Here is a 24,151-nt window from a genome sequence, read left to right on the forward strand (position 1 = left end):
CATCTGTTGTGGGCTTCAGTGACAAAGTATAGGAGATGGTAGTTGTGGATTGTATTTGCTTACTTTTCATGAGACACCTTTCAGATGTGTTTTATTCACCTCCTTTGCAAAAAGAAATGTAGTTTATTAACTTCATGCAAGACTTTGGTTTATTCTCAGAGTTTCAGTAATGGAATTTCAATACATTTTTTCCTGAGCTTATTTTTTTTTTCAAACCCTAAACTGTTCTGAAGGCCAATACTGACAGAATACAGAAATACAGTGATTTACTGTGAAATCTTATAGCTGTTGATACAATCAGATACTAAGTTCTTATCATTTATGGAAGTTTTAATTCTCACATCTGAATTTTCATGCTTAATATCAGCTTCTATTCCACTGGCTCACTAACTACTGCTGTAGTTGAGGAAGAAAAGGGACTAAGGACAAAAACAACGGAGTAATGTCGATAACCAGCATCATTAGCTGTGAACACCACCTAGAAAAAGAAAAAGCAAATATAAGACAAATAAGAAGTGATCTCTAGATGCAAGCCTAAATGGAACCATTGTGACCATTTTATGTAACTTCACACGACACTTCAGAAATATTCTCACTCTGAACTGTGACTCTTGTAACATACAGTTTTTCCACCGGTTAAATATTCTTTATTAAAAGTGTGAATATCACATTATTTAAAATGTAAAATATATTTATTATCCAAATTGTCTTTATTTAAAAAAAAAACAACCAAAATGGAATGCCCATTCTTTCAAGTGTTTGGATACTTGTGTTGCTCTTATGAAGTCTGAACTTCAAGGAACAGAAATAAACACTGTGACAGTAATTATTGTTAGGCCAAAGTATGAAACAGTGAGTTTCTTTAGTTCTACTTCCAAATGTACTAGTTAGAGAAGGACTGCATTAGTTCTTTGGCCACAGTATGAGAATAACCTTACATATGAATGATTTACCACAGCCCCATTAACATCTCCCCGATCAGCACGTCCTGTTCTTTGATTTCTCACTCTACATAGTACATTATTTTGTATTGTGAGATGAGAGGTGTCAACTTTTAAAATAGACACAGTTTGATACAGTCTGTGTATCAACTTGTGCTCCCTTCAACATTAATAGAAAAGATGCATATGAAAAAAACAGTGAACTGAGCAAAACATGATCCCTACTGAGGCTTATTTTTAAGAAAGAAGGCTCTTGTAATCTAGATTAAATTAATTTCTAGTCTCAAATGTAGACTTAAACATCATCTTGATATATAATCAGTTTATTTGCATGCTGTAAATCTTTTAGTTCAGTTATCACAGTAGGCAAGGCTATCCAGCATTAACCTTCATTATTGTCAGGTATAAGAATTTAATCTTTCATCTGTTTCAGGGAGGCAGAAACCAAACCCAGACGTTTTTCATCTTTTCTCCAAGGAGATGAGGAATGGCTGAGCAGATCTGTCACAGTCCGTCAAACAACTAATTTAGAACTGCTACTGCTACTCCTGAAAGGTCATAGGAAAGCCCTGGTGCTGTGGAGGGAAGGGGACAGTCCCCAAGGAGTCCCAAATCCTGCAGCAGACCTCCCTTGGTACCTAGTTTGGACCACCTTCCTCTAACCAATTTATTTGTCCCATGCAAATCAAAAAGGCATGTTATACTTTTTGTTGTAAACTGAGGATCCAAGCATCCAGAACACAGTATATACTTCCATTATCTTTAAAAGTCTAAATTAGAAACTTTTTCTGTAGCCATACAAATACTGGGTCCAAAAGGCAGACAAATTCTTTTCCCAGGAGCCTTAACAGAGTACTCTACCTGTTCTCTCTCAAGTGTTAGGAGTAGTCACAAAAAGAATCTCAGGCATAAGCAGAGGTAGAACGATGGAAATCCTCTTCGTAAGTAACGCATGTAAGAGCTTATTTGAGTAACTAGGCTCTGTCATGAGTACGTTGTTACAAAGCTTTGAGACTGTGGATTTGAAGTGTCAACATGAAAATACTTTATAATCAATGTGTGTGCTTAGTAACTAAAGCATAGACATATTAAGTAGCTTTATTCTTTGCAACTGAAGTACAGGAGAAAATGAATACTCACATCAACATGGTGGTGGAAGGCATTCAAACCCATATTCTTCCAATAAGAGGTCGTGTCTAACTCAACCTTGTATATTCCTGCTCCAAATTGTTCTTTAGTTGTAAGCTCAGGGAGACCTCCCTTGTCATTGGTTTGTCTGTGTGGTAGTAGAAGAACACACTTTTATATTTTGGTCAAAACCCGAGAAAGATGCAGTTTTTAGCAATTGAACTTGAGCGATGCCTAGCTTAAGTAATATGATGAATACTTCTATTGATCTGGAATGGCTTATGTCCATCTGTATTATGGATGCTTCAGAGCTTATCTTGGCATTTGCTACTTCCACAATGACCACAGCAGATGGCTGCCTGCCATGTCACTACTCTCCATGGTTTGGGAGTGAGCCAAAAACTGGCATTATTGTTCACAGACTCTTGGCAGAGTCTTGGAGTTAATTAAATGAACCTGCTCAGAGGGAAAACTTCACCACTGCTGTAAGCAATGTGGAAGCTCTATGATGCACTTACTGTACAACCAAGTAGGGTCAACTCTTCTGATTTTTCCATCGTTTTCTTTCTTATTTAAATATATTGAGTTGTTTTATCAGTGTAAATGTTTTTTGCGGTTGGCTATTAGAAATTTGAGACCTGCTATTTGAAATGAATGACCTTAGGTCAGCTAACAGTGTAGCCTTATGGAATTCCCTACAGTTTGTATTGGCCAGTTAGTTTTCCATCCTCAACAAACAGATGGGTTTGTTTGGTTTGCAGATGCTATCAGTGCTATCCAAAACCCTACTACTGGCTTGAAGCTGTACATTTTTGAACCCATTTAGGGTTCCAGAAGCAATATTGCAATTATGCTGTCTCTCAGTCATGTCTCTTTGTTTGAAACATATTTCTGTGAAATAAATTTTATAATACTAGTTTTTTATTAGATAGGTTATCTGCAAATATCAGAGCTGCCAGCATCTGACTTTAGTAGCTACTACCACTGTTTTGTGTTATAGCTGCCAGATCTTTTTCTGAACATATTTGATTCAACTTGCATGCAGAGGGAAAAAATAAGTCATTGTCCATAGCATTACTTAGGATTTGTTCTTTAATGTAGCTTATAATTACAAAGTGATAGAACACTATTTGTATTTTACAAGATGCTCTGTAGTCAGTTATCAGAACGTTTTTATCCATTCAGTTGTCACTATTTTTCTTTGTCAAAGATGAATCATTGATAGATAACCGGTCACTTCTCTAATAAGCTTTCTCAGATAATACCAAATATGTCTTTAATTGTGAACATTTATTTCAGAATCTCTTGCTAGCATTCAATTATTTACCAATTATTAAGGCTGGAGGGGTTGATTTAGTATTAGCATGACTGTTGCTTAGCTTATCTTGACGTTACTTTGCTCTTTGTTTCAGATATTAAGGCTTCAGTCAACATCCAGCTGTTTAGATGAGTGTCTTCCTATAAAGTCTCTAAGCTCAAATTTGAAGATAAGTAAACTGAACACTCTCTTACTGGAAAATATCAAGCACTTCCAGTGACAGAATATGTGTGAAGTTGTCTTCTCACTTGAGGGGTGTGGGGCAATTTAAGTAGGACAACGTAAATAGATTGCTTTCCCCACCTTGTACAATTAATTATGTGTGGCCTTCACTGTAGCTATATTTTTCAAGGATGCATATAGGAGCAGTTTTGCATCTGCCAGCCCACTGCTCCATGACACCAAAGAACCACTTATGTACAGTTTCTTATGGAATTTCTAGAAATGCATCTGAGTCTGGGATCCCACTTTTGAAATTCCTGTGCTATACCAGCTTTAGCCCTTTAGGAACCCTTTCTCACTTTTTTTCCCCTGTGAAATAGACTGTTAACATACCTGGAAAGGTCTCTGTTGAGACTTTGCAACTATCTTGATGAGGTAAGTGTGGAAGTGGAATATTGCTTGTTGAATAAAGAATGTTCATTCTGTGTATCCCCTAAGAATTTTTCCAATTTCATTTCAGATTATACTTGAAATGAAAATTGCTTTTGAGTTTTTAAAGTGTTAATATATACACTTGAAATTCTACAATTAAATTCTTTTAAAGACATGGCAGTATTTAAATATCTGGAGATTCTTTTTGTTATTTGAGATGTGATTGCTTCTTTGTGGGGGAGGAGGTGAGAAAGCTTTATCCCCAAATGTTCTCCTTTTGTCCGAGTCCTTTGTCTTGAAGTAAAGAAGGCTATCAAATATGATGTGGGAAATGTTCAAAACAGTTTCTCTTTAAAGCTGTGATGTTGTATGAAGTGGAAATCGATTTAGAAAGGAGGAAAACAGCCAGTAAAGGCAGGATTTCCAACCAGAGTCTTGGTTTCAAACTATAAGTAATATAAACCTTTGTAATGAAATGGAAGAAGAAGCAATGATAGAATTAAAGGGTAGTTTACTTCCTTGTGCTCATAGGAATTATAAAGCATTATAAACCCATTTTGGTAGTTGAAGCTGTAGTACATTTAAAAGGCAGTCTGCAGCAAGTTAATTTGATAGTACATAATCTTTCCTCTGAGCAAAAAAGACATCTCACGTTAAGAGAATGTGGAACTGGTCTTTCAACTATTTTGCGTCTTCCCACTGCCTTTCCCGTCTTTCACTCATTATTTTAGTATGACTTACTTTGAATTTAACAGTTCCCAAGATCCATCTGCAGCTTCTTTATATAACTTAACTGGAACATTTGGAGCTGGAGTTCCTCGGAGTGAATCCAGAACTCTTATGTAAAGAGGATGCTTGTAGTCAGGAGAGTCCTTCAATAGGAAGAGAGAATTTTTATGTTGCAAGAAGGGTATGCGATGGTGCATCGTAAAGCAGTAATGAGTATTATTCTTCAGATCTACAGCAGAGACCATATTTTTAACAACAAGATCACTGTATACTGCAGAAACATAACCTGAATCTTTCTGGGGACTGGATACGGTGGAGCCAGGGAGGAAGATGTCAGGAGCTGTTGTGCGTGTAGCCATGTACACTAGGGAGGCACTGCGGCTGTGAGATACATTTCTGTTTTCTCTTTGGCATGGCTTAGCTACACATCATCTCTAGCGTGAAGTTGTAACTAAACTGTGGCCTCAACAGGAAATAAACCATCAAAGGTAGTAGGACTGTTTAAAAATCTGTCAAGTCTTCCTCTGTACTTTGAAGTGGCAATTTGAGCACAGCTTTCTGGAGTTGAGATACCTCTGATATCTTGTTGCCATTTTCTTAATTCTGCTGTAAACTTGATAAGCACCACATACAGACTCTTCCCTAACAGCATGTTGAATCAGATTTGTCAGCCCTGGCACCTATACAGGGATAGGAGAGGAAAACCTTCCTTCGAAGATGACATGTTTCACTCCCAACGTGTTCATCACAAGTAGTGATTATGCCCTGATGTTCAGACAGAGTTGAATCAGGGCTTTGACTTTCCATTACTTGATTCTACAGCAGAAAAGTGAGAAAATAGAGCTTTGTAGAAGGTGCTAATCAGGGATGGTCTCAAAATAGCAGTCACTGATATCCATGTAATCATTGCAAAATGAATCGTGATGTAGATTGTTAAAAACTAAGAGCCCTCTCTTTCACCCCCTCTTACAGTCTGGGATGCACTGAACATCCCATTGGCCTGTATCCCTGCCCTGTATCCCACCAGTGTATCAGCATATATCTGTAGTGCCTGTATGCCTAGACTCCTCACACTCCCTTTCTGGAATGCAGGGACTCACTAGTGTTTCTTGTGAGACCTTGGCAAGGAGGGCTGCACTGCTACCACTGATTTTCCTGGTTTTACACCCTGGGAGCTCAATGAAAGTCTTAATTCCTCAACAAGCTTGGTCAGGTATTAATTTTCCCAAAGATCAGAGCTTGAGAGGAAACATGAGTAGTTGACAAGAGAGAGACGAGGCTGTTGTAGGAGAATTTCAGACTGAGGCATCTGTGTTGCTAGCTTAATTTGCTGGAATAAATGAGCCCTCTGGAAGAAGATCCTGACTTTGGCTCTGTTCTTTCCTTGCCTCAATGAGTCTTGAGATCCCTTTTTGCTTACATCAGGTTGAGCTGTATTGGATAGAGCAGAAGTCTAGAGAAGGCCTTTCTGCAGCAACGGTCTCGCAACTGGAAATGACATCCCTCATGACACAGCTTGCTCATCATGTTATGAAGGCTATTAGTTACTTTTCAACAGGCTCGAGGTTTTTTGTGTAGTGAATATGATAGTTTTTCCCTTTTTTGTTTTTCATTGGGTTTTGTATAGTTGCTATGTCTAATGACAAGTGCTACTTCTGTAACCATAAAGTCCTCTCGCTAGTCACTAGAGAAGGAGAAAGGAGAACCAGAAAAGAGCAGCAGCAGAGAACTACAGCCAGTATATACTATGAAATCAAAATAATTGCAATAAAATAGAATATTCTATTTTTTTGCCTGTACTAATTAAAGTAAAATGAAAAAGCTGGGTCTACATCATTAGAAGGACTTAAATCCTGAGACACTTACCGCTGGTGAAGCTTCGGAGCAGCAAAATGTCAGGCCAGCTAAGAAAACAAGAAATACAGAAGAAAAAGCCATTTTGCCTACCACTAGGAAGTCTCAGGGCCAGGAGGCAGAAACTGATGGGATCTCTGATTTTTATATCAAAGCTTCTAAAATGAAGTTACTTATCAGAAAACCCATATGACTTGTAACATGCAGATTCATATTGTTTACTTAGTAAACAATGAGAAAATAAGTAACCCATACAAACATGAACCTTGTCTGCAAACATAAGTCTGTTTTATCCTTGGTTGTGGAAATACTGTGAATATTGCCTAGTTCAACTACAATGATCAATGTTTTTGGAAACAGTGTCTATTCTGGTATATTTTTCTCTTTTTTATTGAGGAATAGTGCTGTATTGATCTCATATAGTTGAAGGAAATACAAATTTTGTGTCAACTTAGCTATTTCACAGAATCACAGAATATGATGAGTTGGATGGGACCAACAAGAATCATTAAGTCCAACCCTTAGACCTGCACAGGACCATCCCCAAAAGTCACACCATGTGCCTGAGAGTATCATCCAGACACTTCTGGAACTCTAGTAGGCTTGGTGCTGTGACCACTTCCCTGGGGAGCCTGTTCCAGTACACAACCACCCTCTCGGTGAAGAACCTTCTTCTAATATCCAAACTAAACCTCCCCTGACACAACTTCAGGCCATTCCCTTGGGTCCTGTCACTGGTCACCACAGAGAAGAAATCAGTGCCTTTCCCTTCTCTTCCCCTCATGAGGAAGTCGTAGAGTATGATGAGGTCTCCCCTCAGTCTCCTCTTCTCCAGGCTGAACAGACTAAGTGACCTCAGCTGCTCCTCATATGGCTTCCTCTCAAGGCCCTTCACCATCTTTGTTGCCCTCCTTTGAACACTCTGTTATAGCTTAATATCTTTCATATCTTGTGGTGCCCAAAACTGCACACAATATTCAAGGTGAGGCCGCACCAGTGCAGAGCAAAGTGGGACAATCCCCTCCCTCAGCTGGCTGGCGATGCTTTACCTGATGTCCCCAGGACAGGGTTGGCCCTCCTGGCTGCCAGGGCACTGCTGACTCATATTCAACGTGCCATTGACCAGGACCCCCAGATCACTTTCCGTGGCACTGCTTTCCAGCCTCTCATTCCCCAGTCTGTATGTACATGTGGGGTTGCCCCATCCCAGGTGCAAAATCCAACACTTTCTCTTGTTGAACTTCATTTGGTTGGTGTTTGCCCAGTCCTCTAAATTGTCACGGTCTCTCTGCAGGGCCTCCCTGCCTTCGAGGGAGGCAACAGCTCCTCCCAGTTTTGTGTCATCTGCAAACTTGCTTAGTATGCCTTCCAATCCTGTGTCCAAGTAATTTATGGAGAGGCTGAAGAGGACAGGGGCTGAGATGGAGCCCTGCAGAACCCCACTAGTGATGGGTTACCAGCCTGATGTTACCCCATTCACTATTACCCTCTGTTTCAGTGAGAAATTATCTGTGTTTATGGTTTGGCTTAACTGAGTCTCCCATATTTGCCTATTAAGAGATTTCTTTCTGTGATGGCCTTCTTCCCACCTCTAATAAAAAGTAAGTGGGTAGCGTCTGGGCTATCTAGTTGTCTTATGCATCCCCCATGGAAGAAAAATATTTTGGTTTCCAGCATTATAACTAGATACCTACACAACCATTTCTGAAGCACAGTTAAACTGTTTTAAGTCCTATCACTTTATTTGTCCCATAGGTCACTAAAAGTTCAGGACTTTCCCTCTACAACTGCAAGTCAGTTCCTCTCAGAAGTATCTGCTTCATTTTAGGGAAATGTTACTTCTTGAAATTAAACTTTGTCTTTCTTTGGTTAGACACATATACGTATACATACACTCTTACTAGGTCTATCCTGTCATCAGATGGATGACTACACACAGTATTTGTTTTATTTTGTTTTGTTTTTTGATGACTACACCTATATGAACATATTTAGGTCCTATTTTGAGGGCTTGACATAGCCCACTGCAAATCCAGCCTACTGGTTTTCAAGCTCCAGGAACATCAGGATCCTGTGAAATCTCCATGCTTCAAGATGGGTGCTGTTTTGAAACTATTTGTACTGTTTACAAGTGTTATGTAATTATGGTAGTGTCCAGAAATCCGGGGAAAAAGCAACCAAATAATGAAATGTTAAAGGTAAGCTTTTGTAACTTGCGAATTCACTTGGTATGCCAACATCCCAGCAAGCTCTGGATGTAGGGGTAAACTCCAAGGTCAGTGGCTAATGAGTGGTGATCGTGATTTCAGTATCTTTCTCTGTAATTTGTGTAACACATTTAAAACCCAATTCCTCTGCTTCAGGATATTTTAAATGCAATAGGCCACGAGTCTACAGAAATCACTGCTAAAGCTCTCAAAGTCTTCGGTCAGTTTATCAGCAACGTTATTTCAATTACAGTCACTCTACAGCTTTTTCCTATTTCTGAAAATATGAAGATAATATTAAAATGATGCTTCTATTTTAGGACTTCTTTTTAATGATGGCTAGAGATTTGACTTGTTAGAGATTTAATTGGAATGCACCAGAGTAGGGTAGCCCACTGGGTTATATCAAATAATCACTTTAATATCAAAGCTGTTAGAAACACTGCTAATTGAAATTCCTTCAGAACTTCCTAGGTTGACTGAGCAGCAACCTTTTCCTCTTGAAACACAAGAGTGTTGAGGTTTACGCGAAGTTTTAAATAAAGGTACACAGATTTTAACTCTTTCAGTTCTCCAGACATACATGTTTGAACAGCTTCTTCATTGTTGTTCTACTGCTCAGAATTCAGAATTTCCCCTTTTTATCTAGTGACCTAGTTGAGAATGGGACCATCTGTTCCGTGTGTAAACTAGGAGTAGCATGGATGACTTTCTTATTTTGATGACATATATTTGGTAAATTTTTTAAGGTAGCAGAACTCCGTAAACTTCTTATTTTGAGCCAGTGTATTTGATGAGACTTTTTTAAGGTGGTGGAGGAAGGTAACAGAGTTAAATCAAGTGCCATCTGGCATGTATTTTTCAGATGTCCTTTGCACTTCAATGCAAATAAAAAAATAATTATGATACCTTAGAACACAATAAAGTGTTCTTTATAGAGTCACCAATAGAGTCAAAACTGTTTTAAAGAAGTAATATTTTATTGACTTGTCTGAAGTTTGCCAGGTTACAAAATGAAAAAAAATACAATCTAATGTAGCAAAACATTATGCATTAGCAGTAGGAAAGCCCTTCCTCCTAAAAGCCTATGGTAGTTCTAGTGGAGGAGAGTTTTTGTGTAAGGACAATACATGTTTATTCCTGGGGATCAGTGACAACAGCAGTGGTTGAATAGGAGAAAGGACTGAGGAGAGCGGCAATGGTATAGTGGCGGTGACCGGAATCATTAGCAGTGAAGACCACCTGGAAAAGAGAAAACTTGTGATCAGGGTGAACTACAGATGTTCAAAACTACCATATTAAGAACAAAGAAGCACATGCCATTTCATCTGCAGAGTACTTTGCCAGTTCTGTTCAGTGATTTTACCTTTCTGAAGGGTAATGCTCCCCGTTACTTTGTGATGCTTGCTGAGGACTGAGGAATTTGTGAGATTTGAACTGAGGTCCACAGAGCCTTGGCTGCAGTGAAGCTAGGTGGAGATACCTACAGCTGAGCCAGGCAACTACTTTGTGGATGTGGAGAGGGAGAACGAGGGGGAGGTATCTCAAGTGACCAATAAGAACGACTGGGGTGAAATTCCGCCTGGTGAATTTAAATAGAACCTCTGTATGAGGTGGCCAAGCAAGGTACAAGTTGGAGCCCAAAGCTGCTTTCTGTACTTCAGTGCCCCCTCCTGTTTTTAGCACTACTGGTGATGGGTTAGTTCTTGCATTGAGAACTGAATGACTGGACTTGCCAGAACAAAGAGAAAACCCTTTGCCCTAAGGCAATTCTAATTTGCTGCTCTCCAAATCAGTCCCTTGGAGCTTGGGACACCCAGTTGCCAGGAAAATGTCATCACCTGGGTCAAACTCAAGCTTTCTTTGGCTCTCATTAGCCTATTATTTGATCTATTTTCTAGACCATGATGTACTTTCTACAAGAGGACTAGTGAGTTCTCTCCTAGGTCCCAGTCCTGACAAAGGGCTAAGCTCCTGGGATGTGAGGACTGTAGGCTTCAGTTACCTTGTACACAGACACAGAGTTACTGAACTCTACACACTTCCCAAGCTAGTTTGCTGACCTGTAGGGTATTATGTTAAGGAAAATCTTATTCAGCAGCCTGGCTGGAACAGTCTCAACCAGGCACTTTTAAGCACCTTATGAGGCAAAGCAGTTACAACTTTCAGACACCCAAATGGTTAGGGAATATTTTTGAGGTTTGTTTATTTGACCTAAATCACCCAAACTACACCCCAGACTTTTATGGACCTGGGCCTCAGTCCTTTGTTTTAATTTTCCTCAGAGCTTCATAAACTTGTGGTTTAAAATGTTCTACAACACTACCAGTAGCTATTCCAGACTACTTAAATTGGGGAAACTCAAGTTTAATGACAGATTAAGCCGCAAGAATTTAAACAGATTTTTGGAAGTGCTATGTAAATGTAGTAGAATAGAGCACAAAATAAATCAGTGTAGGTCTGAAAGCAAAAGGAGGGACAGGACAGGATTATATTACTGGCTTGCTTATGAAATATGAGTATGATGAAATAACTAACTTTTCCTTTCCCATTATGCTTATTTCTTTATATTTGTATGCCTTCTTTTTTTTTTTTAATTGCATATTTTAGTACTGAACATCATTAAAAAAATGACACACCAGAAAGAATTGGTTTTTTCCCCCCATAATTACAGGTCTGTACCTTTTTTATTTTCTTGTTTGCTTTGATAAATCCTGTCTGCTTTTGAATAACGTAGCTCTTTTTGAACAAAGATCCCTACGGGTATGACTGGGTGAATGGGCACAGCTCCACTTTGGAAAAGCTGTATCAGTATTTGCAGGGAAGTTGGCTACTTCCTTTGGCTGAGTTTTTACTGCCTTTATTTGTCCAATGTTGTGTGGCAGCAAACCATTTCACTGATGCTGCTCCTTTGGTATTAAAGGACTGTATTTGTTTTTCCAGCTGATTCCGCTACACAGTCAGTGTATACAGGTTATTAAGTATATTTGCAACTACTTACATCAGCGTATTCATGGAACGGAGAAAGCCCAAGCCCCTTCCAGTAAGAGCTGGTGTCAAACTTAACCATGTATATTCCTTCTACAAACTGTTCTTCTGTTGTGAGCTCATGGATTTCCCCATACTCAGTAGTTTTCCTGTAATTATAAAATATCTGCATAAATATTTTATACTTTTATTTAGATGCTATTCAGAAACAGTCAATGTGGAATATTAAATAGCAGATGTGCCAAATTCTGCATTGATCAGTTTCCAATCATCTGAAATAATTCCCTCCTTCTATGTAGTGTATGTTTCCATATTGCAGAGTCTGCCATTGCTACCAACTCATCCATCTACATCACAAATCAAAACTGCCTGGTTTAAGGTCCCTCTTTTAGTAACATGTACCAAGTGCCCTCTGAAACAAAATGTTAGAGTCTTAGGAAGAAGATTGTCATGATGAGAGGCAAGATGCCAAATCTCAAAATATAATTAAGGAGAAAAGAGAAATTTTAGTGGAAAGTTATTTTGTTCTCTAGTTATTAGCACTGAGGCTATATGTCATATGCTTATACACTGATGTGATTTTATGTGACCCTGAGTGGTAGTGTCTTGAAAAAGCAATTTAACATCACAAGATTTTATTAATTTGAATTGTAATGCCTTGGTTGAAGAGCAAGGGCCTTTTCCACGGGGTACCATATAAATGAGGAATTCCCAGCTCAGAGATTATGTACTCATAACAAAAAACTGTGGGGGAAGGAAGTCCAGAAGTAAGAGGGAAGTATAGCTGGCATTGTACGCTATTTGTTTTAAAAGGAAGATTTTCAAGCTTTGTATGACAGCTATTTAAATATTTACATACTTGGCTCCTAAACACTGTTTATATCTTTTTCATTTTTCCATTTTTTTTAAAAATGTTTGTTTGTTTGTTTTTGTTGGGGTCTTTTTTCTACTGGAAATATTTATTTGATATTTATAGCATTTCATAACCACATGATGTAATTGAAGGAAAAATGAAGAAAGTCTCGACTGGAAGAACTAGTAGAACTTTCTTGTCTTATGGCAAGGAGTAACTGTCTAGACAGCAAACAAAAAAGCTTGAGGAGGAAGAGAGGATGTGAAGAAAGCACTGCTTATCCAAGACAGAATCAGGGGCGTTATTGGAGCTTTTCTTTCCCAGTCACTGCCTCCTCTTTCATCTTATTTGTTATTTTTGGTTAATGATGGTGAATGAAAAAGACTGAATGACAGACCTTTTGCTTAAATTAAGAGGGAGCAGGATTGAAAAAATCTCGTGATAATTTTCATATTTTCTTATATGTCAAGACTAACAAAAGTCTCACTGGTCCAAGTGTAATCAACTATACTCAGGGCAGACCAAACAAGTAGAGAATCCAAGCCCTATTTGAAACATGTCTCACAGGCAATTTGTGAAGTGTACACTTCTGTTTTCCTTTGGTTTAATTAGTAATTCCTGGTTTAATCTATATTGCTTTAATAGAAAGAGGAAGAATTCATTGGCAAGTGTCCTTGAAACTGTGAAACAGAATTGCTGAGATACTGCAGAAGTGTTCAGAGAACAAGTGACCAATCCACGTACTTCTGCTTGTAAGTTGGATAGTCCAGACAAAAACCAGTTAAAAGGGAAAATGGTGCCAGTCTCAAAATCTTTGTCCAGAAAAACAAATAAATTTTAGTTTGAAAAAAGTGTGGATGCAGCTTGAATGGTGCTTTCCTTAATGGGTGCTGACCTAGAGCTGCAGATGCTCCCCATCCAGAACAGCTGGGAAACTGGAAACAAGAGTTCACTTCAAAACACATGCCCACTACCAGAAGTTAATGGCACTTTCTTTATTTCTGTTATTAAGTGGTAGCCATTCAATGCAAGTGGTCTCACAAGGAAACCCTTCAGAATTACTGATGCATTGACTGCCAACAGGACAGTGTGTGATTCAGAGCCAGGAGGGGATTAGCACAAGGCAGAGGATGCTCTGCATTCAGTGCTGGTAGCAAAATGCTGCAAGTGATTCCTTCTGAACAGCGCTTGTCTCTGAACACTCTGTCTGAGTGGGGGAATAAATATAGTGTGGTTGCTTATTCCTAATGGGATGTGGACTGCCAGCATCTGCTGTAAGATGGACAGTTAAGTTAAAAAAGCTGTGCTTTTCCAGTTAAGTAACTACAGCACCAGCCTAGACTGCAACCCTGATCCTCTTTTTCACTGTCTAGACCTTAGTTGTATACTGTGTACAGGTTAAATCTACACTGTCTGTACAATGATGTTTACGAACTCCTAGGACACATACTGCACTGAGATAAACTATGCTCTGAGATGCAGACTTTTGAAGAAATATCTAAGGAACACGAACTATTATTGTGGAGTTAAACAAAAAAAAAAAAGAGGGTTGGGGAACCACTTCAAATATGCTGCAGTCTTTTTCATTATTTACAACCTCTGTTGCATAAAAGCTATGTTTGGTGACTGCAACTCTTGAACTACATGATAAGACCTAGATTTCCAGAAACTTGTGAGGAGTGAAAAGGTCAAAGCTAGTCATGGGAGCAGCTCATATAGAATACAAATCACATGCTTCCCAGGTCTCTGTGCCCTGAAGTCTTCCTCAATATGTGTCTCAGCTCAAGTTATCTCTTTCTGCATATTTTTAGCTGGTATCTCTTCTTGAGTATTTTTAGCTAGAGTCATTTTGAAATAAGCCTCTTAATGAAGGTAGCTATTGCTATGCTAGCTCTCCCCTGCCCCTTAAATACTGCAAATTCAACAGTTGCTAGTTGCATTTGCTTAATTCCATAAAGTATGTTAGCAAAGTAAAAGTAAGCAAACAAAAAGGTAAGGAAAACCTTTTATAAACATTTGTACAAAATGTAACTTTTCCATATATATGTGCTAGGTACTGTAACTTCAAAATATTGTTCACCTGACAGGAGTATTTGCAGGTGGTGTTTTTGGACTGCATTCATATTTTCTCTTGGTCTAACACAGGGAAATTCTGGCTTCCCCAAAAGAATAAAATTGCAATCTCATATGAAAACCCAGTTCAAAGAAGTGTCATCAGCTAGTGTCAATGGTATCACTGAAAGCAGCCTTTGTTAAGGTGCAAGTCAAGGGAAAGGTCAAAACCTTTATCTGCAATAAAAATTATGATTTCATGTTCCTTTACTGGCATCCCCCAGCAAAATGGTTCTCACCTAAGCCTAGGGTTAATCTTCTCAATTTATGTTTAAGAAGAAGTAATTTGATTTTCTTGGGTGTACTAACAGAAAGTGTCAACAGAAGTTAACTGTGAACTGTGTCTCCTTAGGCTTGCTGTGAGCAGCATTGCAAACTGAACAAATAACACTGTTATACCCTAAAAGAGAGGGCATTTAACAATAATGTTACACCTATCTTATTCTTCTGTAAACTGTATTTTGTATGAGATGCTAAAGAGCACTTGATGAAACATTTGAAACAATTTGGTTTTCTAATAATGACAGAAATACTCACTAGGGATAGGACATTATCCTTTTCTCTGATTTCCTTGAAAACAGTGTGTTATTTTTTCATGGAGTTTCTCTATTTTTTAAAGTATAAAAATCTTTTTTTAGAGTTATTTGTTCCTAGATTAACACTCAGCATTTGGGAGTGGAGATGTTTGTTTCTCCTTCAATATTGTAGTCTTTCTTCTTACTTTTCAATGGGGAAAAATATTTTTTGTTTTGAATTTTATGAAAAGGAACAATTCAGCTGGGGAGAAAGGTGTCTCTCTCCTTATAGTCTTCTCTAGGTCTTTTCTTTTTTTTTCTGTAGCTTTTATGTAAATCATGCTATAAAAAAATCCTAGAAAAGACAGTTGAATGTTCTGGTGACTCCTGTCCATGCTTGTGCTTGTCATTCATTGAATATTCTGCTGTTACTAGAGATTTCTCTTGACTTATTCAAAAGTTTGATTTAACGAGTTGTTGCAACAAAAGTTAAATGTCTGAATACCTCCTCTATTTGAATTTTAGTAAACTGCATTTTTTACCCATACATTTCTCACAGACTGAAGGTATCAGCATCATTGCCTGATCCTCAGTGGTGTTCTAAGTGTGCTTTGTAGCTGTTCCACTTGAATCTGATGGATTTTAGACCAGAATTTCTGTGCTGTTAACAGTGATGGTGTGGCATATGTGTTAGAAAACATAAAGCTTTTTTGATCAGAGCTCCATTCCCTTTTTTTCTCAATTGTTTGCCCAAAGACTCTTGAAAAGTCCATAAGACCACACAACTTACCCAGTAGCAAAGTCCTGCCAGCTTCCATCTGCAGCCTGTTTGAAAACTTTAACAGCTACATTGGATGCAGGACTTCCTCTGACTGCATCCAGCACTTTCACCATAAGAGGGCATTTGGAATCAACAGAGCCATGGGAGACCTTGGGGAAAGGAGGAGAAGTTGTATAGGAACTGTTCACCAGCCTGCAAAAACCTTCTTGCAAAGAAAAGATGGGTTCTAATTGCAGAATAACTGTTTACTTAAAAGTAGTTCTTTGACAAATGCCGTTCAAAGCTAGTTCACAAACATCTATTTCTTAAGCAGAGTATCTTAGAGCTTTATACTGATAACTTCATTACACACACACATGTAGATTGCTTGATAAATATTTAGAGTTGCATATGGCCTTAGGAAAATGTTATAAAGTATGCCTTTATAATGAGATCACAAATAAGAAAATAGTAAATTCTTATAAGTGCAGACAGAGTATGTTAGCCAGAGAAACCAATGAAGAAATACTTATGACATCCTAAGGTTGAAAGAACATCCCTTTCTTAATCTTCATTATACTATAACGAATCCTTAGTCATACTTCAAAAATAATTTTTAGTGCTTTAGAGCACTTGTTTGGCAAAGAAAGTAAAGCTATCTCTTTACTGAAAATATGGGATGTGAGTCATGAACAGACAAAAACAAAAAAAAAGGTCACATCTCCTAGATCCCTGACCCTTCCATAATATCTTAAAATAAATGAGTAAATGGCAAAAAGAGGAAATTTTAAGAATTCTGAAGATGCTACTTAAAAAACAAAATAACATTCCAGCAAAGCCTAGTGGTTACAGAATTTCATGGATGATGATGAGGATGCTAGTCATCTAGAAAATCTAGATTATCATTCTTGTAATGACTGAGTTTGAATACAAAGAGACTCACCAGTGGTGCAGCTTCAGAGAAAAATACCAGTCCAGCTAAGAAAACAAAGAGCACAGACTGAAAGGCCATTCTGTTTGCTTTAGTGAGCCTTGGTGCCAGCAGCTAGGAGCTGAGGGGATTTGGGATTTTATAGCCAATCCGACAACAAAACAGGCTGCTTATTGGGTGCCCATATGACTCCAAAACTGCTGATTCTGATTATTTGCTTAGTAAATAGCCCAGTCCTAGAGTCAGTCCATGAATAGCACTGCCATTGAAGTCAATGGAAGGACTGCAGGATCACTAGAGCAAAGAAAATAAGTAACGGGATACAAACATGACCCTTGCCTGGGGAGATTAGACTCGTAGAAAGCCCTCCACAAAATAACACAAATGACCTTTGTTTGCCCAAAAATCCATCCAGTTCTAGGACATCTTCCTTATCTTGCCCTTAGGTTGTGCACAATAATGCCCCAAGGGCTTCTCTGCACCTGCACTTGTTTCTTCTCAGTGTATTCAGTGCTTTCTGAAGATCAGATCCCACACATGGATGCAGACTCGGTATATGTGTGATGGAGTTTGTTCATTGTCTGGCTCAAGCAGTGCTAATGGTCCTTGACAGAGGACAGATTCCCAAACAGTCCCCCTGCTTATTGGAAAGGAGCAATGTTTCTTTTTTGAGACCCAATTTAGATAGGATCTGACAAAATCTGCCACTCAGTGGAAGTTCCTAATGATTCATCTTTCCTCATCTTCAGGTAGATATTGAGGTCTCCTCTTAGTCACTGGGATCTGTCCCTTTGGGATGCTAAAGGTATCAGAGAACTTAAATGAGTCCTCTCCTGCACCATGTACCCCAGAAGAAGCCAAGGCAGCTAGCATAGGCTGGTAGCTTATGTTAACATCTGGCTAACGTTCTAGTTGCCAAACCCTTATTATGCTGGAAATGTTATTGTTATGCACCGAAATGTACATTTCAGAGCTTGTTCAGGGGCAAACTTAGCCCTGGGAGAAGTCAGATGGGGGAGTTGGCATGGTATAGCTGGGTTTCTTCAGGTGCATCACATAAAAATTGTCCATTCTGTACCTTGTGTTAGTTCAGACACAAAGAAACAGCCCTGTTTGGCATTTCCTTCTCCCAGTGGCCTAAACAACCCTCAGTCTACACTACTCAGGAGCTGGCACACTTATTTTTTACTGATTTCACAGTATTCTAATAAAAAGCAGTTTTGCCCCTTAACTTGAATAAGATTATGATGAAGGTTTTAAAGAGAAATCATGGATGGTATTTTCCAGGGGCTTTCATGCCTTCAGGCTGCTTTATGCAGTCGTTCTCTTTAGGCAAAGTTGATTTTTGAAAAAAAAATCTCTAGTACAGTAATCTCCTGAACTGGGATCAAAGTGCCCTTTGTCCTTACAGCAAAGCAGGCTGATATGTAGGTACCATTCTACACACACTTTGCCTGCATGGAAAAGTCAGTGCAAGGTGCCCAGCAGTAACAAAGCATGCTGCAATCTAACACTTGTGTGTTGTATTCAGATCTTACAAAGTTAAATACTGCTCTTAGATCTGTGCACCAACACTTTACTTCACTATTTTGCTCTCATTGTTTGTAAATATTTTTCTGAAGCAATACAGCTTTGTACGTCTGGAAGAGAAATTATCTGTATTCTAGGGCAAGTAGTCTATCCTGTGTTTTGCTATCAGCTGTTCTGCAAGGAAATAATGCCAAGGAGTTAATTATATTGGCACTTGTCTGCATGAGAAATTGCTCTTCTATGGGAGAATTACTTTAAAAAATAATGATTTTCTCCTAGGTTTTCCTGCAAAGTAGCAGTTTCTGAAAAATCAGGTCTACAGGGATAGTACATTTCAGCTGTCCATATTATCTATTTTACTTCCCTCTTTTATAACATTGACCTTTTGGCAGCTCTTTTTTAAAGTGCATAAGGAACATGAAAAATTCTCACCCCAACATGAATTTTTTCCTTATTCTTCATTTGTTGGTGGGTTTTTTTTTAGCTCTCACCATCCCATACATAACCTAGATAGGGATACTTAGACTATTAGCAGGGGCACCAGTATGAGTGGAAATTATACTTTGTGTATTTGTGAATCTCCATTCACACATCTTGTACATAACTAGATTATTTCTGTAAGTTCTAAGATACAGGTGGACTCAGTGAGAAGGTAAAAAAAAGTATCTTTTATATCTCTGATCATTAAGAGTCTAGAATTTATAAAGAATTCTATTAAAATCCCATGTGAACCTAATTTAAAATTACTATGGACTAGTGAAAGCAATGCTAGATAGATCTTCCTCCTTCCATGGTTAGTCTCAACGTAGTATCACCATATGATAATGTCTTCCATAAAATATATGTGAGGGGTAGGAATTTGGAACAGCTGGCTGAGAAGGATGATTCTCCCTTGATGGAGAATCAAAACACGATTGTGGGATGGAAAAGGAGAAAGGGGTAGGTAACTGCTGAGTGTCCACCAAGTACTGATTGGCTGTTGTCTGTTGTTGTTAAACCTTTTCTGTGCATTGGCGTTCTGAAGTTGTAAACTAAATAACTTATCCCAGACTAAAAAATATGAGGTGAAATGAAAAGGGGCTGAACATTGAGATGTAAGTGGGGCTGGGAAACTAGGCCTTCAGAAGGAGCAGGGAAGCTGCCATGAAGAGCAGGAAGCAGTACAGATCCCAGAGACTAGCAAGATATGTGCCAGAGCCAACACAGAGCCTTAGCACAGAGTAGTAGCATAAAAGTCCTTTTGTATGAAAAAAGTAGACAGAGTCCCTGAAAACTCATCAGAAAGAGATATTTAGGAAGGAGCAGTAGGGTTCAAAAGCTAATCCAGAGATAGTGTAAAGCTATCCGGGGGCTAGGTGTCATGGTTTGACATATACATATATATACATATACAATATACATATACATATACATATACATATACATATACATATACAAAATCTAGGAGAAGAGGTGCTCACCCAGCATACAGGGTGATTAGGGGGCCAGAAAAGAGAATGGCAAAGAGTCCCTGGTGTGCACAGTAACCTCAGCTCTATGGAAGCCAAGAAGTATGAGACCCCCAGTTATGGAAAAATTTAGATAATCCTCAAATATGTGAATGCTTTGAGGCTTATCTGAATTCCAAATCAGTTGAAGTTCATCTCTGAAGAATTAGGATTAATGTCTATTTCTAATGAAAGCATGTTCCCTGCTTGGAAGCATTATAGTGTTCAGGTCAAGAGCAAACATGTCCTGCTAATACTCTTGTTTGTGTCAAGGATTTTTCCCACTGTGCTGCAGTACTTTTCTCTCTCTTCCACACACTTAGGCTTGTTCTACATAGATAAGCTCCTTATTCTCTGCTGCATTCCCTTCTATTTGACTTTATTTAGAAAGCAACTGCTTTTACATGACAAAATGCTCAGACAGGCTGGAATACCCGACTTTGACCATAAAAACCTGTAAGCTCCTCCTGTGACATTGGAATGAAAGGGACTGATAGATGGTAAGCCATTCAGTAATCTGGGTAGAATTCCCTAGTACTGTTCAAAGAATTAATGAATTCCTGGGCTCTGAAAAAATCCTTTCTATAATATAGAGACCTAAATGTGACACCTTCTTTCACTTCTCTGGAGTAACATTCCATAGGGGCTTACAGGAAAAGACCTGAAATTTACCTCTCAAAGAAGTTTGCCTGAATTTTCTGAACTAGAGTCAAGAGTTCTTTGAGTTTTACTCCAGGTGTCTGCCAACTGAGTTGCTGTGGCAGAGCTCTGGCTCATCAGTAGAGTGCTCAACACAGTAACTGCTTGAAGCCAGTGAGAAATGTTCTGTTGCTTCACTATTTGCTAATTATATAATATTTCCTGTCTCTGCAAAGCCAGGGATAATGCTTTTCTAATTAATAAATGTGCCCAGGGAGGTTCATGTTTGAGTGTGAATTTCAATTTGTAAAGAATAGCAATAAAAAATGGTAGGATTTCAGGTATGTGTGGTGTTTACATGTTTGTCAGCCTGCTGCTGCCATTTTCATTTTCTATGAGCAGTATGTCTGTATTTAAAGTTTTAATGGTCATTCTCAGAATTTATTCATAGGATTAACTGCCTATTTCAATGGGAAGTAAGGAAACACTACTTATTTTAAACAGAAAAATAAGAATATCATCCTTGTTTTGTGTCCTAAATCAAATCCAGTGAGGAATTATATACTGTTAGAAAACAATTTTGAAGATAGATGGGTTGAATTCGTCTTGAGGTATAAAATCACAGTTTTTTTTTATCATTTCAAGATTATGTACAGGGAGCATAGCCCAAATTCCATATAAAACCCCCATCTAAACAGATGATTGTTGATTTAGGGCATTTGTAGTGTATGAATCCACCTAGCACCTGCTTATCTCAGCAGGCTTTTGCTCTAGAGTGTTTAAACTCCAAGGTCACTGGGCACTGAATATTACTACTTCATTAGATACCCCTATAGTCCCTGTGATCCCTTGAAAACAAACTTCTATTATTCAACTTAATATGTATTCACGTCTACATACTAATCTATCAGTCTAGACAAGTGATTGCTAAAAAAAAAAAAAAATCAGTTTATACACAAAGCTGACAGAATGCCAGCCCTGATGCTGTAACATTTTCTGCGGCTGAAAGATACTGGAACTTGCCTTGAGATCAATGTTTTTAAAGGTCAATCTATTCATTAGTAAAATGATTAGGTGGTTCATATCATAAATTTATTTTTTGTGCCCTTTTTACAGTAAGACGTACACAGTAAATCTACAACATGATGGAAATGTTTCTGATGGCAAAAAAGCATTAACAGAGACCACTATTTTCATAGGGTCTTGACTACACTCTTCTGGTAGTGTAAGACATTTTTAAAGTGAATTTCTGTAAACCGTCAATTTATTCTTAGCAGACTGCAGATGTCAAAGGATTAATTAGATCGGATATGACAATTAAAATCTTCCTCTAGCTATATGGCCAAAAAAGGTCCTGCAGGGTTAAATTATAATCTTTTCTTAGGTTACATATATTTGCTAAGCTATTGCAGCTATGTACTTTGCTCTGCATCTTGCTGTTTAAGGTTGTAAAATGCCGAGTCTAAGGCACTTCATTTTGGTACATGAATACAAATAGGTGTGAGGAAATGCCTGTTTTTCCATCATGCAGGGCTGCCTGGGCAGGCTCTTCAAAAGCTTCTTCAAATTTGCACAAGGCCAAATTAGCCATTGGTTAATGGCTAATCATCCTATAATGTTATCTGAATTGCTCAAGTCTTTCTTTAGTGGAGGTCAGTATAGACATAGGTAGATCACTGCATGAACTCATTGGATGCAGCTTTGATGTGAACTGTTGCTGGTGTATCTGTAAGTGCCTTTGCATTCTGTTGCGTCCTGGGCTAACCAGACCATATATCCCTCCTGTCGATCTGGCCCATCTTGGAATAATACCTTCATCTGCCCTGGAATAAAACCCCTTGGGCATGCTGTTGAGCAGGAAGATTCCAAGTTACAGTGACACATTTATGCCTTTCTTTTTATTAATTGGACTGGTGCCTGCTTCCTGCCAAAACCTCTGAGGAAATGCTGTACTAATCATTTTATCTCATAAACAGGGTTCCTGTATCTACCACAGACTTCACTGAACTTTTACATCAACTTCCAAGTACATTTACCAATGTCACTGGTCTGTCAAAAACAAACGTGTACTGCATGAAAATTGAACTGACAGGAAATAACTTTGTATTTTTTGAGGGATAAAAAAAGATAGGTGTTTTAAAAGGGCAGGAACAGAGCAGATTATGACCCTTATGTGCAATACATGAATATATTAATAACATCTGGATTTTTTTTTTTTTATTTTGCTCTTCCTCAACTTTTAAGAACAAGAATGAAGTATACTACAACATATCAAGGATAAAACCCTTGAAGAAGGGCTAAACACTTCTATGCCGTGGAACCAGCAGTGTGATGCATAAGCAGAAGAGTTAATAGCTATTGTAGACCAGCCACTGCTCTTAGACTAGCTTCCCTGAGCCAAAAGCTCTTGCTAGTAATACCTGTAGCAGATGTGAAAGCTAGCTCTGTGACCAAGATAGGAAATACTTGATGAAAGCATACTATAAAAATATGAGTGACTTTGAGATTCCTAGTGCTTCTCACCATATTGCCCATAAATTGAGCTAGTTTTGTACTGTGTGGGACAAAACCAATTTGTACACTTTGAAATTCAGTGGCATATCTGAGTCAATAGAAGATTAACTGGCAGTCATTCAGTAATATATTGTCAGGAAAAATCTAGCTTCTGTATGCTTTCATATATGTAAATACACAAACTCTCCAGTGTGCTTTCTGCCTGAACTGCTGTCTGCCATACATAATTGCAAACACAGATTGCTGCTTTAAATGGATGAACAAAGGCAACGTGTGTGTATACTTTTCCGTGATTAAGCCTCTGTGGTTATATCCCTCTTTACCTACTGTGAGCCAAGCTGGGAGACTGAATTCTAATCACATAACAGATACATGCTCAGGTTTATAGAGCGCAAGCTTATGAATAGTTCAATGCAACACTTGCTCCAGATAAAAATAGCAATGTCTTTCCTCACTGTCTCTGAACTAGGTTCAAACCACCTCCTGTAGCATGAAAGTAGAATAAATATCAGCTGAGCCTACAACTTAGCTGTATCTATGACCATTGTGCCACTGTTCTAGATCTAAAATCATAGCTATTACAAAATCTGCTTTTTGCAGTTGAGGTGTGCATTTTATCCCAGCCCTGTTTCTGTCTATGTTCTTTCTCAGGGGCATATGGCTTCTCTTTCTTGATCTGCATAGTATTTTGGCTCACCACACACCATTGCTGAGAAACTGTTCAGTCTCAGGGCTGTTCAGGACTTTTTCTGCATCTGGGCGTGCTTTTACCAATAACAGTAACAAAGCAGAGGCCTATTGTGTCTTTAGGACAAACTCAAGCAGAAGAACAACCACCTTATCCAACAGACCCTCTATGTGTTCTCCAGTATGTAGTGTCCAGGGGGTGAAACAGTAGCTGGCTTACAGCAGCCTGTCAGGTCTCTGCTAGAGTTAAGAAAAATGATTATTGCCTGTATTCAAGTCAAACACATAGGAAGTTTGACTTCCTGACTAGCAGCAGTTTGTGTCACAAACCTGGAGTTCACATAGTGATTTTAAATATTTTATA

At 38.4% G+C, this 24,151-nt stretch overlaps 3 protein-coding genes across 5 annotated transcripts in view; 1 reads left to right on the plus strand and 2 right to left on the minus strand.

Moving 5' to 3' along the window:
* B4GALT6 (beta-1,4-galactosyltransferase 6) overlaps positions 1-24,151 on the plus strand; it is a 69,037-nt gene that overhangs the window by 31,341 nt on the left and 13,545 nt on the right. Inside the window, exon 9 of one of the 3 annotated variants that reach the window (XM_064654404.1) lies at positions 13,258-15,964. The exons of the other annotated variants lie outside the window; for them this stretch is intronic. Coding sequence (XP_064510474.1) covers positions 13,258-13,312 — 55 coding nt within the window. The 3' untranslated portion in view covers positions 13,313-15,964. Of the gene's footprint in view, positions 1-13,257; positions 15,965-24,151 lie in introns of those variants that run through there. 3 annotated transcript variants of the gene reach the window in all.
* LOC135414108 (transthyretin-like) lies at positions 132-6,736 on the minus strand. Its single transcript, XM_064654422.1, has 4 exons — positions 6,577-6,736; positions 4,723-4,853; positions 2,082-2,217; positions 132-478 (listed from the first exon to the last, which is right to left on the minus strand). Exons 1-4 carry the CDS (start codon positions 6,646-6,648, stop codon positions 371-373), a joined length of 447 nt encoding a protein of 148 aa, XP_064510492.1. The 5' UTR covers positions 6,649-6,736; the 3' UTR covers positions 132-370.
* Positions 9,731-17,116, minus strand: LOC135414099 (transthyretin). Its single transcript, XM_064654411.1, has 4 exons — positions 16,943-17,116; positions 16,030-16,169; positions 11,773-11,908; positions 9,731-10,013 (listed from the first exon to the last, which is right to left on the minus strand). Exons 1-4 carry the CDS (start codon positions 17,009-17,011, stop codon positions 9,906-9,908), a joined length of 453 nt encoding a protein of 150 aa, XP_064510481.1. The 5' UTR covers positions 17,012-17,116; the 3' UTR covers positions 9,731-9,905.

Source organism: Pseudopipra pipra, chromosome 1, assembly GCF_036250125.1.
Source record: "Pseudopipra pipra isolate bDixPip1 chromosome 1, bDixPip1.hap1, whole genome shotgun sequence".
In the NCBI taxonomy this organism is placed as follows: Eukaryota; Metazoa; Chordata; class Aves; order Passeriformes; family Pipridae; genus Pseudopipra; species Pseudopipra pipra.